The 13,126-nt window shown below is 38.0% G+C and overlaps 2 protein-coding genes across 7 annotated transcripts in view; both read left to right on the top strand.

Moving 5' to 3' along the window:
- Positions 1 to 5,290, top strand: part of IFIH1 (interferon induced with helicase C domain 1) — a 28,745-nt gene extending 23,455 nt beyond the window's left edge. The window contains 5 exon segments of the mRNA XM_061451990.1: positions 924 to 1,073; positions 1,729 to 1,890; positions 2,212 to 2,402; positions 4,215 to 4,308; positions 4,419 to 5,290. Coding sequence (XP_061307974.1) covers positions 924 to 1,073; positions 1,729 to 1,890; positions 2,212 to 2,402; positions 4,215 to 4,308; positions 4,419 to 4,601 — 780 coding nt within the window. The 3' untranslated portion in view covers positions 4,602 to 5,290.
- Positions 5,291 to 10,660: 5,370 nt separating this feature from the next.
- The window catches only part of LOC133268590 (prolyl endopeptidase FAP-like), a 38,160-nt gene continuing 35,694 nt past the window's right edge, over positions 10,661 to 13,126 (top strand). The window contains exons 1-2 of one of the 6 annotated variants that reach the window (XR_009743113.1): positions 10,661 to 10,990; positions 11,268 to 11,352. Coding sequence is in view for 4 of the 6 variants with exons in the window: in XM_061451952.1 (XP_061307936.1) it covers positions 10,985 to 10,990; positions 11,268 to 11,352 (91 nt within the window). In the remaining 2 variants the exon portion in view is untranslated. The remainder of the gene's footprint in view (positions 10,991 to 11,267; positions 11,353 to 13,126) is intronic. The other 5 variants (XR_009743114.1, XM_061451952.1, XM_061451942.1 and 2 more) reach the window with 5 other exon arrangements.

The raw sequence follows: 13,126 nt of genomic DNA, 5'->3' as shown, positions 1-13,126 counted from the left end.
CAGTCCATCTAGTACCATTGTGTTGACTTCATATACAATATCTCTGTGATGATTTATACCTCCAGATTAAACATTTCCAAAACAAAATATGTCAGTATCCTAAAACCTCTTTACTGTTCTGCTTTTTACTGCACATAAAATTGCAACCTCAGCATTTTAAAAAAAATGGTGTGGTTTACTGCTGGTCCATTTCCTTCAGCTGTTCTCAGTTTAAAAAAGAGTTAAGAATTGTTCTCTCAAAGTTTCTTGTTTTCTATTAAAATTTTATATTTAATTTGTGCACCACATTGCACAAACAAAGCCATAGCCTGTACATTTTGAAATTGAATATAGCAGACAGGAAGTTCCTGTCCTATGCTCAAGCTTCTTTGAAATACCTAACTAATTCAGAAGCCTGTGTTTTGGATGCTTTATTTTTGAAGTGTATAATTTTCTGTGCTTTTTGTGCTGCCCAGATCACCCAAATTACAGTCCCCATTTATTACTGGGAATTTTAAGTACTTTGGAACTTGACTTGAAAATGCTGAAGTCTGTACATCAAACTGAAATTACCGAAGTGTTAGAAATCCAGAACCTCTGAATAAGTACTTAAAGAATTCAAAAATGATAGAGCAACTACATTATCAAAACTCCTAGTGCCTATGAAATAGGATACAAATCTCCAAGTTTGGTTACCTTGGAAAGTTTGACGTCTGCTCCCTTATCCCTCAAAAAAGGAACTGAACACCTATTATATTCATAAGAACTCTGTTTGTGATCTTGAAAGATGCTTAAATGCAGCTGTTGAAGCCACTTGATGTCTGGCACTCCACTCTGAAAGGATTGAACTATATTTCTTAAACCTCTTAATTAGAATAAACTGATGACAGAAACTAAAACTGAAAGTTAATGTACTGAGTTTTAGTTTGTTTTTTCATGTACAGAATGAGCAAAGGGAAGTTATTGATAAATTCCAAGGTGGAAATTTGAACTTACTTATTGCTACTACTGTAGCTGAGGAAGGCCTAGACATCAAAGAATGTAACATTGTTATTCGCTACGGCCTCGTCACCAATGAAATTGCTATGGTGCGGGTATGAGTTTACAGATAACTTCTTTTTTTGAAGTGCTTTTCTGCTTGGAATATGCAAGTGGTAAATCATATACCTGGGGTTTGGAGATAACTTGGAAACACTTCCATGCTAAAAGAGAAAATGTTCTTGCAACAAGGTTCATTTCCAGTTGCTATCCTCAGTTTGTATGGAGTATAATATTTGCCTCCACGTGTAAAGGTATAACATCCATTTAAAGCTGTCTCTTAATAGAAAAGCTATGAAAATATGATCAGGAGACTGGTTGATGTAAAAGAAATTTGTACCACCAACAGCAAAAGGAAATAGTTGCATGTCAGAATACCATTTTTTCCATGTTCTCACTAAATTTGTGAACACAAATATTTATACATTTAATATTTAAGTGTATGTTTACTTTTTGGTGAAAAATAGTTTCTGCTTTGCAAAATGCTATGCTAATTACAAACCTCCTGAGTATTATTTTCACAGATATCTTTGATAATGCAGAAACAGTATGTGTTATTCACTGATTCTTTATCTGTCTGAGTGAAGTGGAAGAAAGTCCTCTGTGGGGACACTGCATAAGGAACAGTACATGTCTTGCCTTACAAAACTAGGAAGACATGTTGTGTGGTGGTGGTGTGCTTTTTATGTTGCGTTCCTTGCAAAATTGCAGGCTCGTGGTCGAGCTCGAGCTGATGAGAGCACCTATGCACTTGTGGCTTCCAGTGGCTCAGGAGCTATTGAACGTGAAGATGTTAATATTTTCCGTGAGAAAATGATGTATAAAGCCATTCAGAATGTCCAGAAGATGCCCCAGGAAGAGTATTTAAAGAAGGTATTTACTGCAAGTCTGCACTTTCCCTTTAAAGAAGAGAAAGAAATACTTTCTATTTGAAATCTATTTAGGGGAGGAAAACTTAAAATAATATTAGTTACTACATATTGCCTTGAATTCTTTGCCAGTACTTGTTTTATAATTTATGTTTTCTGGGCCTTTAGAAAAGTAAGCTTTTCCATTGGTAAAGGTGGAAACACGTAAGTCAGGAAAACAGACTAGAAGCCATATTGTTAATGAACTGGGTAAAATAACTGAAAAAGAAAACTGTTACTATTGTTCCACCAGAATATTACAGTGCTCTCACTGATCTGTTTCTAGATTCAGAATTTCCAGTGTCAAAGTATAGTGGAAAAAGAAATGAAGGCAACGAGACATCAGCACAAGACATACAAGAAAAATCCTTCACAAATAACATTCCTATGCAAAAATTGCCACAAGCTGGTATGTTCTGGGGAAGACATACGAGTTATTGAAAACATGCATCATGTCAGTGTGAAAAGAGATTTCCAGTGAGTGTTTATGAACTACTTCATCTCTTTCCAACAGAAACAGATTTTTCTTTTCAGCAGGGTTGCACAGGGCCTGTAACCCTCTAGGCCCTGTGAGGGAAAAAAAAGATTATTCCCATATTGTCAAGTCCTATGCTCTGTGGAGTTTAAAGTTAATGAGTTTGAAGGAAATGTTCATTCTTACCCCTGATTTCAAGGTTGTCCTGGGTTTGGTTGGGATAGCGTTAATTTTTTTCTTAGGTGGTGCAATGCGGTGTTTTGGATTTAGTATGAGAATAATGCTGACAATGCACTGCTGTTTTAGTTGTTACCAAGTAGTGCTTACTCTGAAGTCAAGGACTTCTCAGTTTCCCGTGCTCTGCCAGTGAGGAGGGGCACAAGAAGCCAGGAGGGAGCACAGCCTTACCTGAACTAACCAAAGGGGTATTACATGCCTTAGAGCATCTTGCTCAGCATATAAACTGGGGGAGTTGGCCAAAAGGGGCAGATCACTGCTTGGGGATGGGCTGGGTAGTGAACAATTGTATTGTGCACCACTTGCGTTTCTTAGGGTTTATTCCTGCTCTTTTTTCTTATAATAATAATAATTGACTTTATTTCAATTATTAAACTGTTCTTGTCTCAACCCGTATGGTTTGCCTTTTTCCAACTCCCCTCCCCAGCCCACCCGGCACTGGTGGGGCAGTGAGCAAGGGCTGCATGGTACTTAGTTGCCAGCTGGGGTTAAACCACAACAGGTGAGCAGAGTTTGAAACTTTGGAAAAGGATACAGGGTCTGTGGTAATATTAAGTAGGTCACTTATTATATAATATAGTATGTATTTCACAGTGTAACTAACCAAAGATGAGCACCAGTTAACCACACACTTCCACCAGTAACAGGCCCACGATAAGTGTTTGACTATGACCCGTGACTCAAGCAACATATTGGCCACAAGCTGTGCATTGACAGTTGTATTTTTAGAGGATGTGCATACTGGTGACATACCTCTTTTAGTTCTTCCAGTGTTCTTGCTTCTTAGCTCCACTGCAAGAAATGCAGTCTAGTTTGGTAGACATTTGTGCTAAACTGTTTAACTTTTCCGTGCCATGATGGCAGGAGGTGACTTTTCTCTTACCACTTTTAATGGACATTTAGAGTCCAAGAAAATGTTTTAATTCAACTTCAATTGCATTTGCATACTGTGGGAAATTTGTAATGGGTAGTGTACATTACATATCACTCATGCTTAATTGTCTAACAGACATTATCCTACCAAATTACTGCCTCTAAAGTTTTAGTTTCTTTGAGATATAACTGATCTTTTACAAAAATTTGTAAAGATTTTGTGTCTTTGTGAAGAGTTAGGAGAAATTAGTACCCATATGTTGAAAAAAAATAAAGTTGAGCTGCAGCCCTAAACGTAAAACTTTTACCAGGTTTTACCATGAAATTGTCTTGCCAGCTTAATGTTGCCCTTCAAAATACAGGGTAATAATTCTTACAGTCTCTCTGCACAGGCTAGTAGTAACTAATTGATGTAAGAATGTGCTAGATCTATCCCTGATTATAACAGCCTGCTGCTCCTATTTGAAGGTGTTTAAGGATGGGTGCAGCTCCTGAAATGCTACGAAAGGAGGCATGGAAGACACCTGTATTTCACTATTACATAGAAGCATGAAAGGACCTTGCATTTTCTCCATCTCCTGAATGTTCACAGCAGTCACAGTTTATGACCTTTTACATTTCAGATCTGACTTCAGCAATTGTAGTCACTGTTTAAGTCTATATGTAGCAGCGTATCTGATGCACGCTGTCTGGCTGTTTTTCAGAAGTCTTTACCATACAAGAGAAAATAAGATGCTGCAAGATAAGAATGCTGATTACCAGACAAATGGAGAAGTTATATGTAAAGATAGTGGACAAGTGAGGGAAAACTTATTTTCATACTTTTATGGTGGTGGTGGTGTCTGTATTTATTTTTGCCTAGTGATCTTGTCTATTTTATCTGAAATGTAATTTTCATATACTTGTAGGCTTGGGGAAATATGATGGTTCACCGAGGTCTTGACCTGCCTTGTCTAAAGATTATAAATTTTGTGATTGTGTTTGAAGATAAGAAGACAAGAAAAGAAATTTTTAAGAGATGGAGAGAGCTGCCCATAGAGTTCCCTGGTTTTGATTATGCAGCTCATTGTCCTTCAAGTGATGAAGATTAAGGACTTAAAATGAAAATTAAAAGCCTTTCGTCAGCTTTTCTCTTCCTGCTGATTAGAAGCTCCTTTGTCCCATAAGAAGTGCTGCATCACATACTGTAAAAGCCCCTGGGCCTGAGGAAACTGTCTTGAAGAGGGAAGAGAAAAAAAAAAAAAGGAAGGAGAAGGACGAAGTCACAGGGCTGCTGTTTGCACTCGGATTTGCTCTGGTACTCCATGGAACAAATTCCCATTTCTACTCACTACAGTCCATCAAGGGGTGACAACACTGTCAGAAGTGTGTTAGGTGACCTGTTGTCAAGCATAGACCATAGGACAGATATCTTGAGATGTGCCATGGTGGTCATTTTCTGTTTTTCTTCCTGCTATAACCCTTTTGAAGATAAAATGTTTCAAAAGAGAAGCTGTGTTAAAAGATTAGCTGGGTGTTATTTCTGCATCAGTGTTGCTTCATCAGCATTTTCATGACTGAGTTCTTCCCCTCTTATCTTTAGCCGTAAGCTCATAGGTTTTGACAGACTAAAACTAAGTTTCTGTTAAAAGATATTTCAAAAAATCAAGCCCTTAACCTGACTTGAAATTATTTTACTGTCCAAGAAGCACAATGCCAAGTGACTTTGGGTGTTACTTTAATTGGATTGTTAACTATAATGAGGTATGTACTTTTTTCAATAAATTACTATAATGATTAACTTTTGCCAACTGTGATACTATTTATTCTCTTTCACTGTAAGTATTTTGACAATAATACTACTACAGTTTCACCCTAGAAATTTAAAGGATAGTGGTATTCCAAATGTAAAAATAGCATAATGTATCTCCATATTTATTTCATTGACAGATTTCCCTTTCCCCCTATTTGCAAGTAAGATATTGGAGAGTGGAAAGAGGGTCTGTTTGTTGTTATAACAGTCAGCTTTGCAAATTCAGGATAAAACGGTATGTTTATGAGCATGGACATGTAAATGCTTCAGTAGCCCCAGGTAAAATTTCTAAGTTACAACATAGCTGAAAAGTATATCCCAGCAAAAAAGAATCTTATTATGGCTAGATTTGTAATCGCTGTACATTTTTAAAAGGAATAATACTGTGTACACTTTCTTAAAGTCAGATTTCATTTCATGTTTGCAACAGGACCAGATTTTGGGGGTGCGTGGGATTTTCTTTATATTTTTGGCTTTGTTTCGGGGGGGGGGGTCTAATTTCTGACTGCAATTCAAAGAGCAGCACATTGCGGATATCACCAATTTGATACAGGCCATTTTGGGATTAGAGACTTATAAATGAATTACAACATTATGAAATGAAATAAATATGCATGCTGATGAGTTTTCACTCTAGCAGTCTTGTAGATTAGAAGTCACTTAAATTACAGAAATAGTGGCTGGTTTATAGGTTGAAATTATTCCACAACAGTGATTTATACCAATAATTACCTTTGGACTGTAAAAAGAAATCAGGTGTGTTGAGAGTTAAGAGATTATATATGCGAAGATGTTTCAAGACACAGCAATTTCACAGATATTTTTGAACAATACAACTAATTCACAAAGGCCACTGGGAGACAAGGAGTGTAAGCAGTTTGTAATGTATGTGTTTTGTATTTGTGTATATCTTTTTATAATGCTCTTCTTACCTTTATGTATTGTGCAGGGCAGAACAAATATGAAATTGTCACCAATTTATTTATTCAGCATTAGATACTTAGGTAAAAAAAAAAACAAACGTTCCCCTCATCTATTTTTCTTAGGAACTAAGTTATTCTCTCTTGTATTGTAACACTTTTGCTTAATACTGGAGCTTTTGGCTCCTTCTGGAATCTGATGATTTTGCATTAAGTTCTGGGCAAATTTTACACCTTTTACACACTGATCTAAGAATCTATTTTAAAATGTCAGAGATCACACATGATTGTTATTCAAGATGTAATTTGCTCATGTGCATAGTCCTATCAAATATACTACAAATTCATTATTAGAATAGTCTCTCTTGGTAAATTATCATCATCCACATCATCTCTGGATTTCTGTATTAATTAGTTGCTATAGTTATGTAACTTAATCACTGTGCATAGCATTTTCAGGAGTCTGAAGTAATTTCTTCAGCACTTTTAAAGAAGCATAAAACCCTGGTTGAAAGATTCTATTGTTACATAGGTTTCTGCTGGGTCCTCAATCAAATAATTTTCCATGAGGAGTAGATTTTCTGATATCTGAGCTTTTGACACTTCCCTTTATTTGAAGGAACAAGAGCATATGCAGCTGGATTTCTTCTATATTTAAGTGCAACAGGGTTGTATCGCAAACATGCCTAGTCTTCTTGTAGTTCACCAGTGTGCTGCTGGTACACTCCCAGTTCCTAGCGTGACTCAGCCACATTATCACCAAAGCTTAAAGAGTGTTTGCACAATCTCACTTCAGCATAACGCATTATGAACCTCAGATGAATCCTTCTGGTGTGTAGGATAAGGAATTTCCACTTCGAGTTATTGTCTCTGAATGGGGTTGTAAAGCATGCCTATATTGTTCATGCAGGAAGTATGAAGTTGTAAAATACAAGCTAAATTGCCATATTTTATCTGCTAGTTACTTTTGCATTTATTGCATTTATGGACCCAAAGTCCTCCAGGGAGTGTGACAAAACCTGATTGTATTTTCTACTTACAGCTTTTATTTGTTCACAAATGCGGAAAGAAGAAAAACTATTACTTGCTGGGAATTTGTCTAGCTATGTGTATGGCTACTTAAGAACTAGTTAAGCTTTAGTTACATTTTCATTATTTCATCAACTTTTGTTCTGATGTCATGCACAACTTATATCTGTAAATCTTCGTGTCCTCATCTATGAAATGTAAATACTGAGCAACCTTAGAGTAGTTGCATAACTGGTTGGATAGCTGCTGTACAAACTGAGTATGTTTATCTGTTAATGTATGTGTTATCTGTTCCATAATTTTTCCATTTCTCCAACTGATTCACCCTTTTTCTAACTTTGTTACACTTTTATTTCTATCTTACATTATGGAGTTCTAATGTTGCAGGAGTTAGGAAAAGCTTTGGCTGTTGAAAGAATTGCTGTTTCCTTACTCACTGGTGCTAGCATAAGCAGTTCAGAGAAGGGAGTTCAGGTGTTAAGAGCAACAGATACACAGAATTTGCCAGGTAAATTTTGATTTGCTTCTAATGCTGCGACCTTTGTGAATCTTACTACAGCACATGCCCAAATAATTAGACTTCCAAATTAGAAACAACAAAACAAAACAAAAACCAAAACCCACAAACCATAGTATGCAGCATATAGTAAGTAAAGTCTTTTAGATCATGTGAGTTTGAAGCATTTCCTTTGAGGCATTCTTTAAGTATGCATTTATTAGAGGAAGCTGCAGATTTGGAAGTGAAAAAAAGCCTGATCAAAACCTCCGTTTGCAATTTTGTGATGTTCTGGTTGTCAGAAATAACCAATGGTGGTAGGAAAAAAATCTATTTCTCTGAACTGTGTTATTGAAAATACACATGGCAGCACAGAATGCTAGGAAATAAGTAACTGTTTGGAAATATGAATAAGAAGCACGAGTTACATGGGGAAAAATAATTTGTCACAGTCCTTTTCTGTTTTGGGAATTTTGAGTAGCTGTGGTTTATCTTGTTAGGAACCTATTGTTTTTGAGCTCAGTTCTGCTCTTCATATACAGTGTATCAGTAACAATGTATTTTAGCCTTTTCAGCTCTTTTTCCTTGTATGGCTTATGTCAACAGAATGGATCTTACTCAGAAGCTTCATCTGGTATAATTCGTACTTTGTTGTTGTGACAAGAACTAGGGAGAGCAGGAAACAGGGTTTATGGGAAAACAAGACATGTTTCATATCACTTTTTCAGACAGTTGATTTTACTATCTTTTCAAAAATGCCCCCACCAAGGCTAATATAACATAAGGAATGTTGCCAAAACACTGCCCAGATGAGCTGCTGCCTAACCAAGGCTGGTGTAATGGTTAGGGTTCAAATTCCAGCCCATACTGCTAGGCTAAGGTGGTAACTTCACCATCTTTGTTGGTAATACACTGAGATTTATTTCTCTGGAAAACATTAGTCAGACTTCTGCTGGACAGTTTCATGTGACAGGGAACCTATTTAATCTCATTTTTGATTTTCAAAGAAGCCAGAGGGGTCTACTGAATTTCAGTCAGATATGGGTACTTGGTTCCTTGTTAACCTCCTCTGAAAAATCATAGTCCCCGTGTCTGACTTCACACAGAGGCACCACCATTTTGCACTTCCTTCCTCACCCTCTTATTTTTCCCTTTTTGGTGTTAAGCACAGAAGAGAAATATGAAACTAATGCAGGGAGAAAGGTGAGGTCGTTCAGCAGACTCCACATGCAAAATCAAGAATGCTGAAGCCCAACCTGCGACTTCCAATAAGTGGTCTTTAAGTCTCATGTCAAATCTAGTGACTGTTCTGTTGGTTTATGGCAGCCTTTGATGATTGACATTTGCCACGTAGGCTGAGGCAGCAGCAAGAAGGAAGCTGAGCCTGGCCTGGGGGTGCGGTTGGGACTGGCTGCCTGGAGCAGTCTGTGGAGGCCAAGCAGAGGAAGGCCCACCGCCAGGCACTGTGTCTTCTCTGGCATGGGCACCATGTGTAATGGCTGGGAAGCTACAGGCAATAAGTGGACAACAGGCTTTGTGCTGTAGCTTAGTTCAGCTGCTGCCATACCTGATGCCCTTCTGTACATAACACAAAGCCTGAACCCATGGCTGTGGGGCAGAAGACCCTGCACAGGTCCTTGGTTGGTTGGTTGGTTTGTTTGCTGGTCCTTGGTTTCCTGACAGCACATAGTAAGAATGAATACTTTGAAGAGTATGATACTGCCTCCCTTTAGGTTTGGGGGGTTTTGTTTGCTTGTTTGGGGTTTTTTATCGGTAGTTGGTTGGTTGGTTGGTTTTTTCTAATACATCTGAAATGCGTGGCCTAGACTCATCCTCAGGTTAAGTATCTGAAAGAATGATACTGGCTCTGCGGTAGGAGGACTGGAAGGATTTCCTTTTTGAGACCATCCTTCTGAGACCTGGACATCGGTAATAAGCTATTGTGGATTTCAGGGCATTTGCAGATGTGCTAAACAGCATCCAACCTCGCAGAGCAACGCCAGCAAGCCTGAAAGCATGGGCGGTGCTGGGGAAGAGCAACGAGTGGTGAAGGAAGGATCCGACAGCGCAGAGCGCTCCTGAGGGACCCGGCTACCTGCGGGATAAGGGGCTGTGCGGAGCAGGCTCAGCGCCGCTAGTACCCGAAGACATGGTGCCTCCTTTCAGCCGTTTCTGTCTCTTTTCAGCCCGGATTGAGCCGCTACGGTGCGCACTGCCGCTAGGGGGCAGCGTGCCTGCTTCCCGCAGACCGTTAGTCCCCCCTTCCCGCCCGACCGTTGCTGCCCCCTCACAAGCCCCGCGGCCCCGGCTGGGGGGAGCGGCCTCCCCTTCGCCATCGCTCCCCGGAGCGGCTCTAAGTCACACCGGGAGTAAGGAAACGTGGGTAAAGTCACCCTAATGAGCACGGCATGCTGCTGCTTCCCTTCTGGAGCGATTCTTCTCGCTGCAGAAGTATCTCTTATGTAACTTGACACTGCGGTCACGAGAAGTTTCCCGTTTTCAGTTGATCTCATTTCAGTGAGCTAAATAAAATACGTGCAGTTGGTGGTTGAAGCACTGTTTCAGAATTTGCACTAGGCCTGTGGATATTTACTTCTCTGCGTTCTCCTTACATGGCCTAAATAAGTTTATCGTTTTCTGAGAAAAAATGTAATTCTCCTCACATGTGGAAGACATTAAATTATATGTTTCTGCTTCTTGTTTTGCATTCTTACGCCATCATTTATTATTTCAGAAAGTAAATATACATGAATTATATCTAAACAATAAAGCTGTGGGTTTTTCTTTGAACTTTGCTGTAGAGAGCAGAAATAAGGTCATGATTATGTCCTGAGAATGTGAGGATTGCCAAAATACACAGTAGATACTTTTCAGAGAAAAACAGTGCATATCAAGTAACTGTTGAGTCATAAAACCCTCAAGTTAGTGTAAGCAGATGTTGGTTATAGCTCACATTGGTGGGAAGTATATAATCACCACCCATATAGCCACCCACTGTCCATTTCTGGTCCTAAAACTTCCCCAAAAGCGTGTTTCTAATTTTATGGAAACCTTTTGAAATTTGGCATAGTTTTCAAAAGTATGTAGGGGGGAAAAAAAAAAAAAAAGGGAAAAAGTCTGCCAGAGGTTTAGCCTCCAACTGTGAAAACCGACACTGCCTTTTCAAACTCCTCTCCTAGATCCACTGACCAACACCCAGAAGAGAGAATTTACATTCTTTTAGAATACAGCAGGAAAATGAAGGTCTGTATGCTGCCGTATTCTGCGTTTGGTAACATTTATATCTGTTGTTCTCAACTGTCAGCTCTGTCACATCAGGCCAGGCTCTGATGTGAAAGTATTTGTTTTAAAGAAAAAGGAAACGAAAGTACTCTCAAATGTTTTGCAGGGACGTTTTTGCTTGTTGCTTGTACGAATTGCAGCGGTTTGAGAGAGTGGAAGGATTTAATTATCTAGAAGCCATAGATGCGTGCTTCAGACGATATTAGAAATGTAATTACTGTTTGTTTCTGTCCTACAGACCCGGCTAAAAATAATTTTTGGCATGGTTATATGCCTTTTGCTTTCCTTATTACTGATGTGTATTATACTGCTTCCATCAAGAGGTAAGGCATTTGTAATGTTATGTAGTGCAAAACACAGTATCTTTAGCTATTATGGTTTCTAAAGTTCACAAAAGTTTGTTAAGTCTTCTGTAGGGTTGTCCTGTCTTTTCAGACTTGTTATGGCTTTATCACTTTACAAAAATGTACTGACAGCTGAATATCCTGAAGGTAGGATTGAAATGCCAGCAGATGCTGAAACAAGGAACTCCTTGTAGTGAAAAGCATCTGAATTAACTTTCTTGTGCATGATATATAATATTCTTGGAAGGACTGCAAAAATAATTCTGAGATCTCATATTTTATTATTTTTTATGTTAGAGGTGAAGAGACTCTCCCAAACTGTTAGTAATTTCCTTTAGCTTGGTGAACTTGTATTTGGTTTTAAATTGTTCTGTAATAATTACAGAGGTTCTCTATCCAGTTACAAGTTGAACATTTTGTTGCAGGTAGGGTATGATTGTGAATATACGTAATATTGCATTTAAAAAATAAAGTCAGTGTTGTATAAAATAGGGATGCGCAGTTTGCTCTGTTTATTATTGTTATATACTGTTTTATATATATTTGCTCTAGTATTATTATGCCAGCTGTAGGAAAATTAGTCCTCTACAAAAGTCTGAAGTGCATGTGGTTTGGAATTTAGAGGTTGAGTGGCACTCTCTTTATGGTAATATTTTCTATGAGAGATGTATTAAGGGCAATATAATTATTTATGTGACCCTTTCACTGTAGCAGATTAATTGAATGCCTAAAATAATTAAAATAATAATAAAAAGCCTTCATTCCACTAACAGTATCTATTTAAGGGGTTTTATTTTTTAATTATTATTCTTTGTTCACATGTTGTCAGTGTGACCAAGATTAAGAAATCAGTTTTGCATTTAGAACTAAGTGGTGCAAAATCAGTTATCTACTTGTCTTATGCAAGTTAGACACTGTAGGTAATATGCAGGGTTTGTGAAAGGTGAAATCTCTTTACTACTTTGTATTTCTGTGGAATATAGTCATCATGGGTTGTTTTGTTGAGAGAAGAGATGGAGGTTTCTGAAGCAGTTATGGTTGATCCTGTTATGCAGCATGTGAATATGAAGATAGATCATATCAAGGATAGATCATGGAAGGTACTGTAGGAGGAAGTGAATGTGTTTTTCCCTTCTGAGGTTATCACATACCAGCTCACTAGTCTTATTCTGAGCCTCTTTGGTACCTGGGCCATTACAAAGAACTCATTTCGTCTGTAGTTTCTTGGAATGGTGACTTTGTGTCATATCAAACATCACGTTTAGATTCAGTAAGATGATAAAGGATTTATCTTTCCTTACTGAATGCTTTTGAAAAAGTATTTTAGACAATTGTGGATTAAACAACAGATGATCTTAAGGTCCTTTTCAACCGTAATGATTCTATGATTCTATGTTGAACACAATTATATCGAACACATCTGATTATGTCCTTATTCACAGGTGGAGCTGCAAGTGATGCAGTTACCTGTTAGAATGCCTTTTGAATTCTTTGTAGTGTACTGATCAGTTGTTAATGGAAAAATATGAATTCATTTTGCAGTTATAAATTTTGCAAGTCCAAGACAGGAAATGGCTACAGAAATGGAATGTTGTTTGCACATTCCACCTTTGCTGCTGTTTAACTGAAAGGACGTGGCAATCTAGAAAGACAATTAATTGCATATGATGAATGTATAGACACAGACCAACTAAACTTCTGCGTAAGAAATCAGCAAAGAAACATGTCATATGTAATTCTGAAAGAACTGGAA

Source organism: Pezoporus flaviventris, unplaced genomic scaffold, assembly GCF_033815535.1.
Source record: "Pezoporus flaviventris isolate CSIRO_AGI_PZ_B2104156 unplaced genomic scaffold, CSIRO_AGI_Pfla_v1 ptg000001l, whole genome shotgun sequence".
Taxonomy (NCBI): domain Eukaryota; kingdom Metazoa; phylum Chordata; class Aves; order Psittaciformes; family Psittacidae; genus Pezoporus; species Pezoporus flaviventris.
The sequence above is the reverse complement of the archived record's forward strand: the minus strand, read 5'-3'. Positions and strand labels throughout refer to the sequence as shown.